The sequence below is a fragment of the Mytilus californianus genome, unplaced genomic scaffold, assembly GCF_021869535.1.
Source record: "Mytilus californianus isolate M0D057914Y unplaced genomic scaffold, xbMytCali1.0.p SCAF_4, whole genome shotgun sequence".
NCBI lineage: Eukaryota > Metazoa > Mollusca > Bivalvia > Mytilida > Mytilidae > Mytilus > Mytilus californianus.
In genome coordinates, this window is record NW_026262690.1 from 31,506,323 (window position 1) to 31,524,374 (window position 18,052).

Consider the following 18,052-nt stretch of genomic DNA (forward strand, 5'->3'; position numbering starts at 1 on the left):
TATAACTTGTCATGGTGTAAACTATATAACAAATATCATGTCAATGTCTTCAAGCATGATGACAAAAAGTGTGGAAAACTGATTATTTAAGTGAATTTTCTAAGTCCAAGGACCATAACTCTGCACAAAATCATCAGACTGGAACAAAATTCGAACTTGATTTGTAACTTGTCATGATAAAAAAATGTACCAATTATTAAATTAATATCTTCAAGCATGACGAAAAAAAAATGCGGAAAACTGAATATTTGAGTGAATTTTTTTAGTCCAAGGACCATAACTCTGCACAAAATTATCAGACCGAAACAAAATTCGAACTTGATCTGTAACTTGTCATGATAAAACAATATACCAAATATCAAATCAATATCTTCAAGCACGAAGAAAAAAAGTGGGGAAAACTGATTTGCCTGACTGACGGATGGACAGACAGACCATAGATATAATAGCCATTTCTTCACCTTCTACCTCGAGTCTGCCATACACCCTACTTTCAAGTGTTTCGAGTTTTCTCTTTAAATTATATTTTTCCTGGTACATAGTGGTATACTTGTGTCTTGTTTGTTCTGTTGTAAGACAAGAATTTTTTGTTCTTGGGTGATACTTTTCTGAGTCACTTTCAAGCTTGCGTTTCTTGTTCATTGCTTGTAGTTCTCGTTTGTATAATGTACAAACATCACACGTATCTCCATGAGACAGCAACAGTGAACATCTACTATGACGAACGGTTGAAAATCATCTCTGGATAGGAATATAGCTGGCTCTTTTTACTCTTTGCTCTACACAGATCGCTTAAGTCTGTATTTCCTTTGCATATATTCAGGTGGGATAAAGCATTAAATACCTTTTCTGCTGTCTCGTTATTCAGTGTCTCGTCAATGTCTTTAAATGCTTCGAAATATGTGACATGTATATCGTTAATGTAGATTTGCCAGTTGAAAGTTTTTTTACTTATGTACAGTCGGTGGCTAAATTTTTCTGTCGAGGGCGACACTTTATACACGAAGAAGTCATGATGAGAGTCACAATAAGAAAACACCATAATCCAAAGCAGATTTTAAAATGTCTGTACTATTACACGAAGTATTGGAACTAGTGGTGCGGGTATTACCAATAATAGGATCACATGTTTTACATTTTAAGCCATGTTTCTCAAATTCAAAGACCGTAATTGAAATATTTATATTCTTTCTGGCATTATAATTCTTCCTCCACTTCGGATAATTTAATTCTACATGCTGCACAGATAAATGGTGGATGCAAAAATTGTTGATCATTTGCAAAGTCAATTTTGAGCGATATTTTTACGTCTCTCTCAAATTTTTCTTTTGGGGTTGGCTTTCCTTTTTGAGGAATAGCTTTATTTTCTCCACATAAACGACAGACACAACGTAGAAGACTCTCATGAATGGTAGTTCCTGAAAGTTTAAATTTTTCATAAAGCAATGTCAGAAAGAAAAAAGAATGAGAGATATACGTACAAATGACACTTAACACATTATCTATTTGTATTTATTCAAGACTACTCGATATGCGAGTAAAACTATTTTGTTTTAAAAAAAAAAGGATATTAATTTTGATAGTTTTATTTTTATATAACTTTCATTATACAAGGTGTTATTCCTTGGCATTTTGTTTGGAATGTTTATATGCGTGCTTAAAATACAAGTCAAGGTGATCGATGTTTGCATTGTTCTTATTAGTCCCGAATATGCATCAAATATTTGCCACTGAATGTTGTGAAATCAACGATCATGTATTCAATCACTTTAATAGAAAATACACACAACTGGTTTCATACCAAAAACAAAGAAATTATATAAATAAAGTACACAAAAAAAGTATACCCTGACAACTAAACGGGCAGACTTACGGAGGGATATATAGCTGTATTTATAGTACGAATCACGCCTCTAACACAATTGTAAGAAGGAAGAGGGAAAAAAACATGAATGACACACATCAAAAGACCTATATTTTCATTTTATCATAGCAATTATAACGCTTAATCTATATATTGTTTACTTCCAAAATGAAATCGACAATAAGATTATACCACCAGCTATTAATTACAAAACAAGCAAAAATAAAATGCTTCGCTGGGGCGCAGCTTGATACGACCGCAGAGGTCGAACCCTGAACAGCTGGGGCAAGTATGGACACAACATTCAAGCTTGATACAGCTCTGAATTTGGATTGTTATTAAATATTTGACACAGCATAGGTTTCTGACACAGAAAGAATGTGGTCTAAGAACTTGAATTTTTTTAATTTACCTATTATGGTCCAATGTCCAAAATCAAAATACATGGTAAGATTCAGCATATCAAAGAACCCCATATATTCAATTTTTGTTAAAATCAAACAAAGTTTAATTTTGGACCCCAACTTGGACAAACTTGAAAACTGGGCCCATAATCAAAAATCTAAACACATGTTTAGATTCAGCATATCAAAGAACCCCAAGAATTCAATTTTTGCTAAAATCAAACTAAGTTTAATTTTGGACCCTTTGGACCTTAATGTAGACCAATTTAAAAAACAGGACTTAAAATTAAAAATCTAAATACACGGTTAGATTTGGAATATCAAAGAACCCCAATATTTCAATTTTTGATGAAATCAAACAAAGAGTAATTTTGGACCCTTTTGACCTCAATATGAACCAATTTGATAGCGGGGCCCACAAATAAAAAATTCTAAATTCATGGTTAGATTCAGCATATCAAAGAACCCTATATATTCAATTTTTGTTGAAATCAAACAAAGTTTAATTTTGGACCCCAACTTGGACCAACTTGAAAACTGGGCCCATAATCAAAAATCTAAACACATGTTTAGATTCAGCAAATCAAAGAACCCCAAGAATTCAATTTTTGTTAAAATCAAACTAAGTTTAATTTGGACCCTTTGGACCTCAATGTAGACCAATTTAAAAAACAGGACCCAAAATTAAAAACCTAAATACACGGTTAGATTTGGAATATCAAAGAACCCCAATAATTCAATTTTAGATGAAATCAAACAAAGTTTAATTTTGGACCCTTTTGACCTCAATATGAACCAATTAGATAACGGGGTCCACAAATAAAAAATCTAAATACATGGTTAGATTCAGCATATCAAAGAACCCCATATATTCAATTTTTGTTGAAATCAAACAAAGTTTAATTTTGGACCCCAATTTGGACCAACTTGAAAACTGGGCCAAAAATCAAAAATCTAAATACATGTTTAGATTCAGCATATCAAAGAACCTCATATATTCAATTTTTGCTAAAATCAAACAAAGTTTAATTTTGGACCCTTTGGACATTAATGTAGACCAATTTGAAAACTGGACCCAAAATTAAAAATCTAAATACACTGTTAGATTCGGCATAACAAATAAATAAATGTGATCAAAGATTTTACAAATCTAATGCGCCATACTGTGCAATTAAAGATTACTTCTTGAAATTTTTCAATATTTGAAATTTGAAAAAAAAATAATATTTGAAGAATAATTCTTTTTACTTTCTGAAATCTGAAATGAGAAAAAATTGACCTCCCACAATTTTTTTTTATCCCCCCCTCCCTTTTTTTCTCCCAAAAAATTCATTCCCTCAAGATATGGTCATAATCTCAATTCAAATTTCCAATGGAGTTGGCAACCATAATTACCCATTTAAATTTACCATAGTGCTAACTTAATCTATTTTATAATAGAATTAATAAAAATATAGTGTCAAATCTTTCATATGGATTTTTTTGTAAAAAAAAAAAGATGAAAACATTTGCAGATATTTTTACTGGTCTTCCTTTATAAATATGCATTTCTTTAAACATAATTTAAAAGCAGTGTAAGGGAAGTAACCAAAACGTTGTATTTGGATTACCTCCCTTACACTGTTTTAGATTATCTTTATTGTTCATTAACCATTACTTTATACATAATTTAAAAGCAGTGTAAGGGAGATAATTTCAATGATGTATTTGATTTATCTCCCTTACACTGCTTTAAATTATGTTTTGTACTAAAGTATTTGTCCATTAACCAGGACAACCTTGTTTTTCCCCCTTTTTTGCCCCTAATTCCTAAACGGTTTGAGCCATAACCCCCCAAAAACAAATCCTAACCATCCCTTTGTGGTATGGAAACTTGTAGTATAATTTCAGAGAGATCCATACACCGTTCCACAGTTATTGTCTGGAAACTAGAAAATGCTCATTTTTGGCCCCTTTTTGGCCCCTAATTCCTTAACTGTTGGTACCATAACCCCCAAAATCAATCCCAACCTTCCTTTTGTGGTATTTAACCTTATGGTCAAATTTCAAAAAGATCCATTCACTTAAACTAAAGTTAGAGTGCGAAAACCAATATGTATTCGGACGACGACGCCGGACGACGACGACGACGACGCCGGACGACGACGACGACGACGACGACGACGACGCCAACGTCATACCAATATACGACCACAAAATTTTTTTGCGGTCGTATAAAAATGGTAAGCGGAAAGGTATTATAAATATAAAAGAAACAAGTTCAGAGATATGATAATTGTGCTATTTCCCAATTATTTAATGTATTCAGTATGTCTACCACATACGTTTTCTTCACCAAACGGCGTTTAATAAGTTTATAATGTATCCCTTTTTTTTCTCTTTTTTTTCAAAAACTTTGTTTACCGTATTACGACAGAAAGTCTCAACACTTGTAAAAAAAATTTTTTTTGTTTTCTAAAATATAATAATTTCTACTTTCTTGCCTAAAATATGATAACACTATTTTGAATCTCGATAAAAAAGAAATTTCTTGAACTCGCCATAGAAAAATTCGACCAGGTTCGACCTCTTAACCACGTATACCATCAGTAAACGATATGTCTCCTCTTTTCAATCATGCAGGTCTTATTTCCCGAGTGCAACCGATGCAAGTGCTATGACAATTTAATTATACATACCTGTTAAGTCCATTTTCCATGATTTCTCTATTTTATTATTTCAACATCAGCATAACCTTTTCATTTGTTGACCGTTTTTCTCCAAATAAATTACAATACGAACCACTTTTACAACCAGACGCTTTTTATTGCTTCCGCCTCACGGCATATATTTACTTGAGACAGGTAACGCATATTAATTATCGGCTGATAAGACGAGTGCCCGATAATTTAAATATAATTATGATAAGTAATTAGTCTATTGGGAGGATGTCGGCAAATATTATCTACATCACAGGCCACTACGCGCCGTGCCGTGCTTTTGATATTTCAAAGAAAACTACATGGGGCTCAGTGTGACATATTCTGAGTACTTTATCTATGGCTATTATATCTATGGACAGACAGACGGACGGCGTGCAAACCTAAAGTCCCCTTCGACTTCGTCGGTAGGGGACTAATAAAGTCTTCTCATTATATATCCTGCTTCTATGTTGAAAGAACAGTAAACTGTTGTCGTCGCATTTCATTTTTGGGTCCGGTTGGCAGTCCATGTTTCAGCCATGTCGTGATCTTTTTATGTTTTTTTTCCCTACTTAAATAAAAGACAGCATTTGGGAATAAAATAAAATGCTCCGCTGGGGCGCAGCTTGATACGACCGCAGAGGTCGAACCCTGAACAGTTGGGGCAAGTATGGACACAACATTCAAGCTTGATACAGCACTGAATTTGGATTGTAATTAAATATTTGACACAGCATAGGTTTCTCACACAGAATGAAAGTAGTCTAAGAACTTAAAATTTTTTAATTTACCTATTCAAACCATATCATTATTATTTGCTTTTATATATAAATCAGAAATAACCAATTTAAAATGGAAAATTTTAAAGAAAAAAAAGGAAAAAAAAATCCCCCCCCCCCAAATTTTTTGAAACCCCCTTATGATTCATCACCCCCAAAATCAATCCCAGCCTTCCCTTTGTGGTATGGTACCTTGCAGTACAATTTCAGAGAGATCCATACACATGAACACAAATTATTGTCTGGAAACTAGAAAAATGCTTGGTTTTTTTGCACCTTTTTGGCCCCAAATTTCTAAACGTTTAGGGCAATTACCCCCAAACTCAAACCCAGCTTTCCCTTTGTGATATGGAACCTTGCAGTACAATGTCATAAAGATCCATACACTTACACACAAGTTATTGTCATGAAACTAGAAAAATGCTTGTTTTTTTGCCCCTTTATGGCCCCTAATTCCTAACATTATGAGACAATTACCCCCAAAAACAATCCCAGCCTTCCCTTTGTGGTATGGTACCTTGCAGTACAATTTCAGAGAGATCCATACACTTGAACACAAGTTATTGTCTGGAAACTAGAAAAATGCTTATTTTTGGCCCCTTATTCCTAAACGTTTTGGGCAAGTACCCCCAAACTCAATTCCAGCTTTCCCTTTGTGATATGGAACCTTGTAGTACAATTTCATAAATATCCATACACTTACACACAAGTTATTGTCATGAAACTAGAAAAATGCTTGTTTTTTGCCCCCTAATTCCTAAAATTTGGAGGCAATTACCCCCAAAATCAATCCCAGCATTCAAACCCTCAATCAGCATCATTTAACAGTAATATCTAAAAATGGAAATTACATAATAAAGGTATTAAAATAGAAAATGACATCATAGTCATGGCTAAAAATAAACAAAATCCTTAATCAGCAACATTTTACAGTAATATCTAAAAATAAAATTCCTTTGTTACCATAAAAGCCCATTTAAATACATCATGACAGATATTAAAATAGAAAATGACATCATAGTCATGGCTAAACATAGCAAAAACCTTAATCAGCATCATTTAACAGTAATATCTAAAAATAAAAATTTCTTTGCAACCATAAAAGTAAAATAGAAAATGACATCATAATCATAGCTAAAAATAAACAAAAATTTTTTTTATTACCAAATTTTAAATGGAGTTTATTAAACTAAAACAATAAATTTGCAACCATAAAACCCCATTTAAACACATCATAAAAGTATTAAATAATTCAACTACATCATAAGGCTATAAAAATAGAAAATGACTTCATAGTCAAGGCTAAAGGTAAACAAAAAACCTTCATCAGCAAAATTTTATATTGGCAAATTTCCAATGAAGTTTATTATACTAAAATTGTTGGCAAATTTCCAATGCATTTATTAACAATAAAGTTATTGGCAAATTTCCAATTTACATAATTTAAAAGCAGTGTAAGTGAGATATTTAAATGAGTTTGAATTACCAACCTTACACTGCTTTTAAATAATGTTTTGTACTTATTTGTCTATTAACCTGGAAACCCTTGTTTTTTCACCTTTTTTTCCCTTATTATTTAAAGGTTTGAGCCATAACCCTACCCCAAAGCCAATTCTTAAATTCCAATGTAACCTAAATTTACAATATACATAACTTCAATTTAAGTTTTTGATAAAATCAAACCACATCATTATTATTTGCTTTTATATCTAAATCAGAAATAATTAACCAACTTTAAGTGGAAAATTTTCACACATCACGCCCCCCCCAAACTCAATCCCAGCCTTCAGTTTGTGGTATGGTACCTTGCAGTACAATTTCACAGAGATCCAATTACTTAAACACAATTAATTGTTGGAAACTAAAAAAAAATGCTTATTTTTAACCCCTTTTTTAGCCCCTTATTCCTAAACATTTGAGCAATTATCCCCCAAACTCAATTCCAACTTTCTCTTTGTGATCAGAATTAACCAACTTAAAATGGAAAATTTTAAAGAAAAAAAAAAGGAAAAAAAATCCCCCCCCCCCAAAATTTTTTGACCCACTTCCCTTTGTGGTATGGTACCTTTAAGTACAATTTCAGAGAAATCCATACACTTGAACACAAGTTAATGTCTGGAAACTAAAAAAATGCTTATTTTTGCCCCCTTTTTTGGCCACTTATTCCTAAAATTTCGAAATTAATTTGTAACCTTAAAATTAAATAGAAAATGACATCATAGTCATAGCTAAAAATAAACAAACTATTGGTAAATTTCCAATGGAGTTTATTATACTAAAACAATAAATTTGCAACCATAAAAGCGCATTAAAATACATCATAAAAGTATTAAAAAAAATTTAACTACATCATAAGGCTATTAAAATAGAAAATGACATCATAGTCAGACTAAAGGTAAACAAAAAACCTTCATCAGCAAAATTTTATTTTGGCAAATTTCCAATGAAGTTTATTATACTAAAATAATTGGCAAATTTCCAATTTACATAATTCAAACATAGTGCAGGTGAGATATTTAAATGAGTTTGAATTACCAACCTTACACTGCTTTTAAATAATGTTCTTTACTCAATTATTTGTCTATTAAAATGGAAACCCTAGTTTTTTAACCTTTTTTCCCCTTATTCCTTAAACGAAAAAAAATAATAACCCCTTTTTGGACCCCCCCTCCCCCTTATGATTCATCACCCCCCCCCCCCCCCCAAATTCTCTTCATGATAAAAAAAACTAACTTAAAATGTAAATTTTAAACAAAAAAAAAGGAAAAAAAATAATTACCCCTTTTTTGACCCCCCCCCCCCTATGATTCATCACCCCCCCTTCCCCCCCAAACCAAGCTCAATAACAGCCTTGCCTTTGTGGTATGGTACCTTGTAATACAATTTTAGAGAGATCCATACACTTGAACACAAGTTATTGTCTAGAAACTAAAAAATGCTTATTTTTCACCCCTTTTTAGGCCCCTTATTACTAAACGTTTTGGGCAATTACCACAAAACTCAATTCCAGCTTTCCCTTTGTGAAATGGAACCTTGTAGTAAAATTTCAGAAAGATCCATACACTAACACACAAGTTATTGTCATGAAACTAGAAAAATGCTTGTTTTTTGCCCCCTTTTGGCCCCTTATTCCTAAAATTTCGAGGAAATTAACCCCAAAATCAATCCCAGCATCAACCCTTTGTGATATGGAATCTTGTAGTACAATGTCAAAGAGATCCATACAATAACACACAAGTTATGTCTGGAAGTTACAAAAATGCTTATTTTCGGCCCCTTTTTGGCCCCTAATTATTTAACTGTTGGTACCATAACCCCCAAAATCAATCCCCACCTTCCTATTGTGGTATTGAACCTTATGGTAAAATTTCATAGAGATCCATTCACTTAAACTAAAGTTAGAGTGCGAAAACCATTGTGTATTCGGACGACGACGCCGGACGACGACGCCGGACGACGACGACGACGACGACGACGCCAACGTCATACCAATATACGACCACAAAAATTTTTTTGCGGTCGTATAAAAAAACTGAATGTTTTTACGCGAATGTAAAATTGCAATATACAATTTATTTTCTCTCTACAAAACAACAGAAAAGCAACTCGACCTCGCTTTTCTTTCTGTTTCTAAAGCTCGTATATATATATATCTTATATTGCAACGTGTATATGCATTTCGTCCCGCCTGTGATGAATGTCGCAGACGGCGAGACATAGATATACATTTTCTGGTGCCGGTGTCACAGAATCATCTCTTGAAACTAATGTAAAGTACTGAATAAAGCACATTTCAAAATAAGCACTTGTAATAATTTTTGTTCGTTGACATTTTATACAAAGCTGCTTTATCGTGAATTTATTTCAAAATAGCAAGCATACTATGAGGGGACACCCTTTCTGAGTCATTCCAGAGAGAAACTGAAATCTTTACATGTTCGTGCAAACTGTTCTTCTTGGTGTTTTCTGAACATACAACATATTTGATATAAGCTTAGGGAGGCTTATGGTGTAACAATGGGTTGTCGAGTATACAGACGAATAAAACTAGAAAGTACACAATTCTTTATTCAGTTACTAAATTAACTATAAAAATTATTGAAAAAAACCATACATTCAACAGTACACAATTTTTGTTCTTCATACGAAAATAGAGGTATCTGATCAATCACAGTTGATACTTCGTTAGCACCAGGATTTGCGTAAAATGACAATCCTAAAATTTTAGTTCAGTCAATATTATGCATAATGCCTTAACATTTTGAGGATAAAATCAGACAACTTGATTCTTTAAATTTTCTTTTGTTTCGGAGATAACCATGCCCTTCAATGGATTTCTGACGTGTCTCACTATTGTAAGAATTATTTTGATAATAAAAATAGCACCGGCTATTGACAACAAAACGATGGTGAAAATTGAGTTTCTGTTACCCTCAGAATAGTTTTTGGTCAAACTTCCAATCAGAGCAACAATGACTACACAGTATGGTGTTAAAGTGTATCGCGTGTATCTGTCCCAAACGAAAAAGTCTAATACAACAAATACAAGGATCTGTGCAGCAATAACTGAAAGAGCTACAGTTCCGCCATCATGAACTGATACGTCCAACGCAGATCTATATATGAGTACCATGCTTAAGTTGAGGTTTGTTGCAATTGTACACCACGTGGCGTAAACGGATAATCCATTTTGGACCAATATTCGGGTTAACCAAATATCTGCTTTCCTTTCCTGCTTTTGAAGGCTCTGAAGATTTTGATCCAACGCTCTGTAGCTTAAGAACAGACACATGTAAAGAGTAACGTACATTAGAAACAAAATCGCTAGACATGGCTCCAAATATTGTCTATCAAACAGAAATATCCAGGCTAGATTCAAACCCATGTTGATCGTAAATACAACGAAAAATGGCGCTGACATCAATTCTGGGTTGTTGAATACGAATCCTAATTCGGTCTTCCGGAATATATTGACTATTGCGTAAATTAGCCATAATGTTTGCCATATATATATCACACCCCAGATGCTGAACGTCCAACCTGCTGGTGTAACTTCTTGGTAGTATTTGTCAGATATGTCTCCAGTATTGCTTTTAAAAATTGCTGGAATGAAATAAAAAAACAAATCGTAAAGCAGGATATATAAACAACTGAAAAGGACAGTGGTGTTAGAAACATTTCTGCCAAGTTGGAGTGTCTTCTATTCGTTTATTCTCAAAAAGAGGACCAACATGTGAAACGGATGGACGTCGCCGAGCGCATAAACTCACACGGCCATCGGCCAGGGAAGCTAAAAATCAAAACAATAGAATGGACCCAATACAAATCGCTTCGTTAACTGCATGAGTAATCTGTTTTTAACACATAAATACTAATTAACTCCGATTTGTCTTATGTGTTGCATGATATTTCCCAAAGCTTGTTCTTCTTTTTCATTCCTTTTTGTTCTTCATTAGTAGTTGTTTGTTATGATAAATAAAAATGATTTTTTAAATACTTACCATTTGGGCCGCCTCCCGATAGTGAATTAAAGATGGTTGCCACAGCGTACATAACACATGCCGCTACCAGCAACACAACATAGGTAATGCGATCCATATTCTGAAACAAATTAATATTTTTTTATGAATTAATGCAATCTTTATAACAAACTTTAAATTTTAATACTCAAATTGCGTTTTTGCAACTAATACCTTACATTTTATAAACGGTAGCAGACATTAATTGTAATATCGAACAGTCGTAGGCAGTGGTAGTTCTAGGGATAAAAACATCTTTCAGCCAAATTGAACCGAATGCAGTAATACGATTTTAAATTTCCGAGGACAAATATCTATTTTTTTTTTATTACCTTTCTTTTTGGATATTTGTTTCATATGACTCTGTTAGTTTTTGGTAATGCGTATTTCTCTTCTAAGATCACTTTTAATCTATCATGGTTTGTCAAACGTGTTTATGACAATGTTACTTGCTTGAAGTTGATCACAATTTAAAACCATTAAAACCAGAGGCTCCAGTAGCCAAGTACAAAACTATAAATAAATTTATTAAACTAAAGTTAAACAGCTTTCAAACTGAAAACTTAGTGAAAAGTTAACAATTATCAACACAACTCAATAGTACTTCTCATTTTAAGTCTTATTACAACCCTAAGTTTGTACTAAGTTTTTTTTTTTTTTGGTGCATCAGTTGCCAGGCAGACTCGTGCGGGAACAATTACCAAAGAGGATTTCCCCAAGACACCAGAAAAGTTCGGTTCTTACATATATGTCTCTGGTTCTTATTGGCGCAGTGGATTCAGACAATGATATTTTTTTTTATATTTGTTAGCTGAATTTTCAATTATTAGTACAAGTGACCAATTTTTTTGGGAAAGTATCATTACCGGAATGCTTAAGGTTCATCATAACAAATGGACAAATATGGCTGTATTTACACCTCAAAAACTACTCTGTGTACAGACTTACCTGTGCGGTTTGGAAAGTTTTAAGGTCTGGCATCCACTAGATATATAAGTTAAATGCATTTTGTGTTTCAGAAAGATAAAATCATTTTTGGATTTTGATGGGCATTTTTTTTTCGTTCCTGCAGAAGATGTAAAAATAAACAAACACCTGAATTGCATTTGATACTGTCCACTCAGTTACACCATTTAAATCACCTAAAGAAGTGTAGATATCTATTGTATGTCTATTGTCCAGCCAATCAAGGACAATCAATACAATATTAAACAGTTGTTACCTGAGAGGGAGCATCTCAAAGTTGTATCCCAACTTAGTTTATTTTTACACCTTCTGCAGGAACGAAAAAAAATGCCCATCAAAATCAAAAAATGATTTTATCTTTCTGAAACACAAAATGCATTCAACTTTTATATATCTAATGGATGCCAGGCCTTAAAACTTTTCCAACTGCACAGGTAAGTCTGTACACAGAGTAGTTTTTGAGGTGTAAATACAGCCATTTTTGTCAATTTGTTATGATGAACCTTAAGTTACAAACACAACACGCGTCAACAGTGCTTGCCAATTGAAGTCATATGAATATGATATGTCACAACTTTATGTTTACAGCAGTTCATCTTTTGGTTGGAGGCTGGATCATCAAACATGATCGAAAAAATAACCACTCATGGACCATTCCACCAAAGTATGGTTTAAATTGATCATGTTGTTTCGGAGAAGATGATTTATAAACGATTTGTGGTCATATTTTACTATTTTTAGTAATGGCGGCCATTTTTGAAAAAAAATATCATTACTAGGATGTAAAAATTACCACAGAACAACACGTCTCAATAGTACTTGGCATTTCAAGCCTGACGATATTTCACTGTATCAGTTCTGTTTTAGTAACGATTGATGGCAAAGTTCACACTGGCTTTTAGCCAGATGAGCTAAAAAGTGAATGTACTCCAGGAATAAAATACTCCCGATAGTTCACGCTAAACCATGCCGCATTGAGAGTTGAAAATTATTTTAAAATAGACGTTATTTGGTCAGTTGAAGGCCGTGTTAGTTATTAATTCTTTACTCTCTCAATAATTTGCATTTACCTGTTCACTTCATATGAAGTTAGAAATAATGAGGTTATACCTTTCATTCACTGTACACAACCAAATATTAACTGATTATTAAAAAAAAACCACAGAAATATTAATCTCTTATATTAGTTTTAATTTGCTATGATGTCGTTTATAAAACATAAAATAATAATTATTTATGCAATTAAAGAATGATTTTCTTACCTTGTGGACTTGTCAAAAGTTGCTTCAGACTGTTATACAAATGTTTAATGGTCTTGTTTATATTTAAATGTTTCATAACATACTTGCATAACCTAGACCTCGTGAACGGACACGTGTTTTAAAAATATCACGTTAAGTTATAATCTCATTGAATTGAATTCTTTTGTGAACTATTTCGCCTCAATCCTTTACATATTCACTTGTCAAGTGTTAGTTCGGTTTACAAAACGGAAATTTAACAGGCCAATGACCTTTACACTTTCCGTTTGTCACTTATTATTTCGACATTAAAGTGGTACATCAGAAGGTATATTGACAAATGTGGTCGTGTTTAAACTATAATGTGTACAGAGTAAACACAAACGTCTTGGGAAAAGTTTCAGACATTGTATGATTTAGATGAGAGAGAAAAAAATGTAAATGCATTTTATGTTTAAAAAATTAAACACTCTTCTGGATTTTGGTGCGCATTCCTCCTGCTCGTGAATTAAGTTGGGAGAAAATGTTTGAGATAACCAATCTCCATATGTAATTAAATTGTACTGGTTAACATAGGCAATGTGGACCTTATAAAAACAAATTTAAATATTTGTTTCTTTAACCATGTTTAGCATACAGGCTTGAAAATGAATCTCCAAATATATAAAAAGTTTATCCGGACTTAAAAGAACATTTACAAAAGGATTTCGAAGTTTATCGAAGTAATGAGATGATTATCATTCTCTTACATATACTTGTTCCCTCAGTCAATGACGTATATATGTTAGTTGTAAGTCCTTGCTTCAGGTTATACATACTAAACACAGTACACTGTCTTCGTGTACGTGTACCCAAACGATTTGATATAGGACATTTAATTTTTATATCATTCAATTTACTTATGTTCTCATTCGTTCCTCAATCGAATATAAAGTAGTTACTCCTTAAACCGGAACACTTAGGCTAATACATAAAAAAAAAAAAAAACACCATATCATTATATAATCAGCTAACTTTATTAGATTAATTACACAAAAAATATTAAGAAAAAGTCCGTCATATATGACATCTGCACTGGCCGCTGCCATGTTGAAATCATCCACAAAGCAAAACAAAAACAGTTGGCATACAAATAAATATAAAAAATATATACATTCTCCATATAAATAGTTGTTTAGCTGCACTGAACACTGAGCTTCGAATGATTATAAACTGTAGTTTGATAAACCAAGGAGATAAGCTCCTTGGATAAACAAATAAATCTATTCCCGCTTTTGAAGTTAAATGTCCAATTCGGAACATTGGTCAGTGTTTAATAAACAAATATAAGTACACGTGCATAAGGTAATATAGGCACGTGTATATTGTAAAGCAAAATATCGTTCTATGAAATCATGGATATTTACGGTGATTTCTTTTGTTACAATTTATTGGTGATTGAGCACAGAACCCGAAAATAGCTATAAGGAGAGATAATGGAAACGAATAGTTTTTCAGAGGGAATTTGATATTTGATATGTCTTATATAAATTAACAGATACAACAAAAGGAGAAAATTACCGTTTTGAAAAAAAAGAAGTTTTAAAGAAAAAGATGTTGGATAAATTGAAGACACCGAGAGAGTAAAAAAGGACAAAACACCGTATAAAAATTCTTTATGATTTTTTCCCAAAAATTATTAAAATTAAATAGAATCTTTTGTGAATTATATAACTATTTTAGTTATGAGTGAATAACACATTTTATGCTGGTACAAAATGAATTGACTACATATCAATATACTATTCCCAGATTTTTTGTTATACAACCCTATTGCTGAAAATAAAACTATTGAAATACAATAATACGTAAGAATAAAAAAAAAGTAACGCTTTTGGTGATGAATTCATTACTACTGAAATATAAATAGCACTATTGTTACATTTGGCGCTCCAACTGAAAAAAAACCGCGATGGTTAAGAGATGAAAATAGTGTAGCTTTAGTTTAGAGGAGTAGTGGCTTGCTGTGCCAGGAGGCCCGAAGAAGATTTCCGGTTAATACAGACACTCAGTTTGTGACTGAAGGGGTAAATATGTATTAGCTGGCTTCTGTCAGCTACTAGAAAATTAAAACACTGAAAAGAGATGTTTTCAACTGTGTGGATTTTAATTTTTTTTATTTCTTTCAGAACATATAACTAATTTGCAATACATTGAACCAAACATGGACAAAAGGAGATTTGGCCTGAGTGTATGCCAATATAAGACTGCAATCCAAACCATTGATATTTGGATATAATTCCTAATTGAATTTTACAATCAATGACATATAAAGAATTAAGAGAAAAAAACATAAATAAAATTGATAAATGCTTACATCATTAAATTTTGCATACAGAACGGAGTACTGTACTGTATGGGCATTTTACATTGAATTATAAAATTGATTATATATACATGTACAAGTTTTCGTATCATTAATTTCTTACACAAAAATTAGATAAATTAACGACTTTTTTATGTCGGGTCACAGTATAAATTTTATAAGTCATATATACATACAGGACAAGAACACGTTATATAAATATATAAAATGCCTAGAAAATCAACATAACGATGAACTGAATTCGATGGACAATGTATAATTTGCAGTTGTCACTACACATAGGCAGACATATATATATATATACATCCTGTAATTATACAGAAGAGATGAGTAGATGATTATTCCTGAACACTTTAAAATACTTCTGGTATTGTGATAAGATGTCCTTGTTTTTAAATACCTACGAGAAGGTAACACCTCCCGAAACGAAAGCTGATTTTTATCAGCTATAGTTAGAGGAGGGGATATGGCGTCTGCGCAATGCTACTAGGCGGTCTTGTAGTAGAAGTGAGAAGTTAAAAGTATAGGTTCCAGCCCCTGTTGGTGAGGAAGTGAATAATCAGATCTACTCTAACCTTTTTGGGTTGATTTTCTAGGCACAACTTGATTATATATATATTTCTTAGCCGATTTATCCTTTTCTTGACCCGTTTAACAGTATTGTTAATAATAATTTTTCTAATTTCATATTAAGTTTTCAATTTTTATATTTGTAAGTAATATTTTTCAATTTAAATTTAAATTTTTTTGGTATAAGATAAAAAAAAAAAACAAGATATAGATTATCATGCATGTAGGTATTTGTATGTGTCAAGGAGCATTTCTCTGGTGAGTTTCTCCTTGAAGCACTCATTAATAGTGCTGCAGGCTATATATATATATATTGTTAAAATATACTTTTTCACTTTTTTTGGTCTTTTGGAAAATGTTGTTTGTGCTGTATTTAGACCCCTCTAACAAGAAATTTGTTTTGCATGCACACGTATAAAAATTGCAGTTTTTATCCAACGCAAGCATAGGTTTGAACGTTGTTTTCAATTTAGACTTGTATATATATATAGTTAATTGTTTTCTGTTTAGTTTTAAATTTATAATTAAGATCCATTTATTACATCGGTGATCCGTTTATTTGGCAATCGCTAATGGAAGTCAGCAGGGTTTAAGAACATTTGTTGTTCGACCTGTTAGTCAAATGCGTTTTGTTAAAATATACTTTTTCACTGTTTTGGTCTTTTGGAAAATGTTGTTTGTGCTGTATTTAGACACCTCTAACAAGAAATTTGTTTTGCATGCACACGTATAAAAATTGCGGTTTTTATCCAACGCAATCATAGGTTTGAACGTTGTTTTCAATTTAGACTTGTTTATATTTTTTCGTTTGGGCTTGTATTATATTTGCCTTCGGGTTTATTTGATCCGTTCATCCTATTTTGACTCCTCAAATTTCAAGAGTCTATCCTAAATTGAGGTAAATTGTATGGCTTTCCAAATACCGTTTCGATTCCTTACATCACTGAAGAGACATTAATTGTCGAAATCCGGATATGGTGTACAAAAACCTTTGCACCTTTTGTTTGCGGTATACCATCTTTTCCGCAAGTTTATTGTTTTCTGTTTAGTTTTAAATTTATAATTAAGATCCATTTATTACATCGGTGATCCGTTCATTTGGCAATCGCTAATGGCAGTCAGCAGGGTTTAAGAACATTTGTTGTTCGACCTGTTAGTCAAATGCGTTTTGTTAAAATATACTTTTTCACTGTTTTGGTCTTTTGGAAAATGTTGTTTGTGCTGTATTTAGACACCTCTAACAAGAAATTTGTTTTGCATGCACACGTATAAAAATTGCGGTTTTTATCAAACGCAATCATAGGTTTGAACGTTGTTTTCAATTTAGACTTGTTTATATTTTTTCGTTTGGGCTTGTATTATATTTGCCTTCGGGTTTATATGATCCGTTCATCCTATTTTGACTCCTCAAATTTCAAGAGTCTATCCTAAATTGAGGTAAATTGTATGGCTTTCCAAATACCGTTTCGATTCCTTACATCACTGAAGAGACATTAATTGTCGAAATCCGGATATGGTGTACAAAAACCTTTGCACCTTTTGTTTGCGGTATACCATCTTTTCCGCAAGTTTATTGTTTTCTGTTTAGTTTTAAATTTATAATTTAGATCCATTTATTACATCGGTGATCCGTTCATTTGGCAATCGCTAATGGCAGTCAGCA

The 18,052-nt window shown here is 32.5% G+C and overlaps 1 protein-coding gene across 1 annotated transcript; it reads right to left on the bottom strand.

Moving 5' to 3' along the window:
• Nucleotides 1-9,776: 9,776 nt before the first annotated feature.
• Nucleotides 9,777-13,643, bottom strand: LOC127737886 (uncharacterized). The gene is made up of 3 exons (XM_052248844.1): nt 13,476-13,643; nt 11,230-11,329; nt 9,777-10,831 (listed from the first exon to the last, which is right to left on the bottom strand). The coding sequence occupies exons 2-3, from the start codon at nt 11,324-11,326 to the stop codon at nt 10,002-10,004; spliced, it is 927 nt and encodes a 308-aa protein (XP_052104804.1). The 5' UTR covers nt 11,327-11,329; nt 13,476-13,643; the 3' UTR covers nt 9,777-10,001.
• Between the last annotated feature and the right edge of the window lie 4,409 nt (nt 13,644-18,052).

What these genes read in the sequence shown, in the direction of transcription:
- LOC127737886 (XM_052248844.1), bottom strand. Translation starts at nt 11,326, where the DNA reads ATGGATCGCATTACCTATGTTGTGTTGCTGGTAGCGGCATGTGTTATG. An exon ending in ATCGGGAGGCGGCCCAAATG is followed by an intron (nt 10,832 to 11,229) that starts GTAAGTATTTAA and finishes ATTTCATTCCAG; the next exon opens with CAATTTTTAAAAGCAATACT.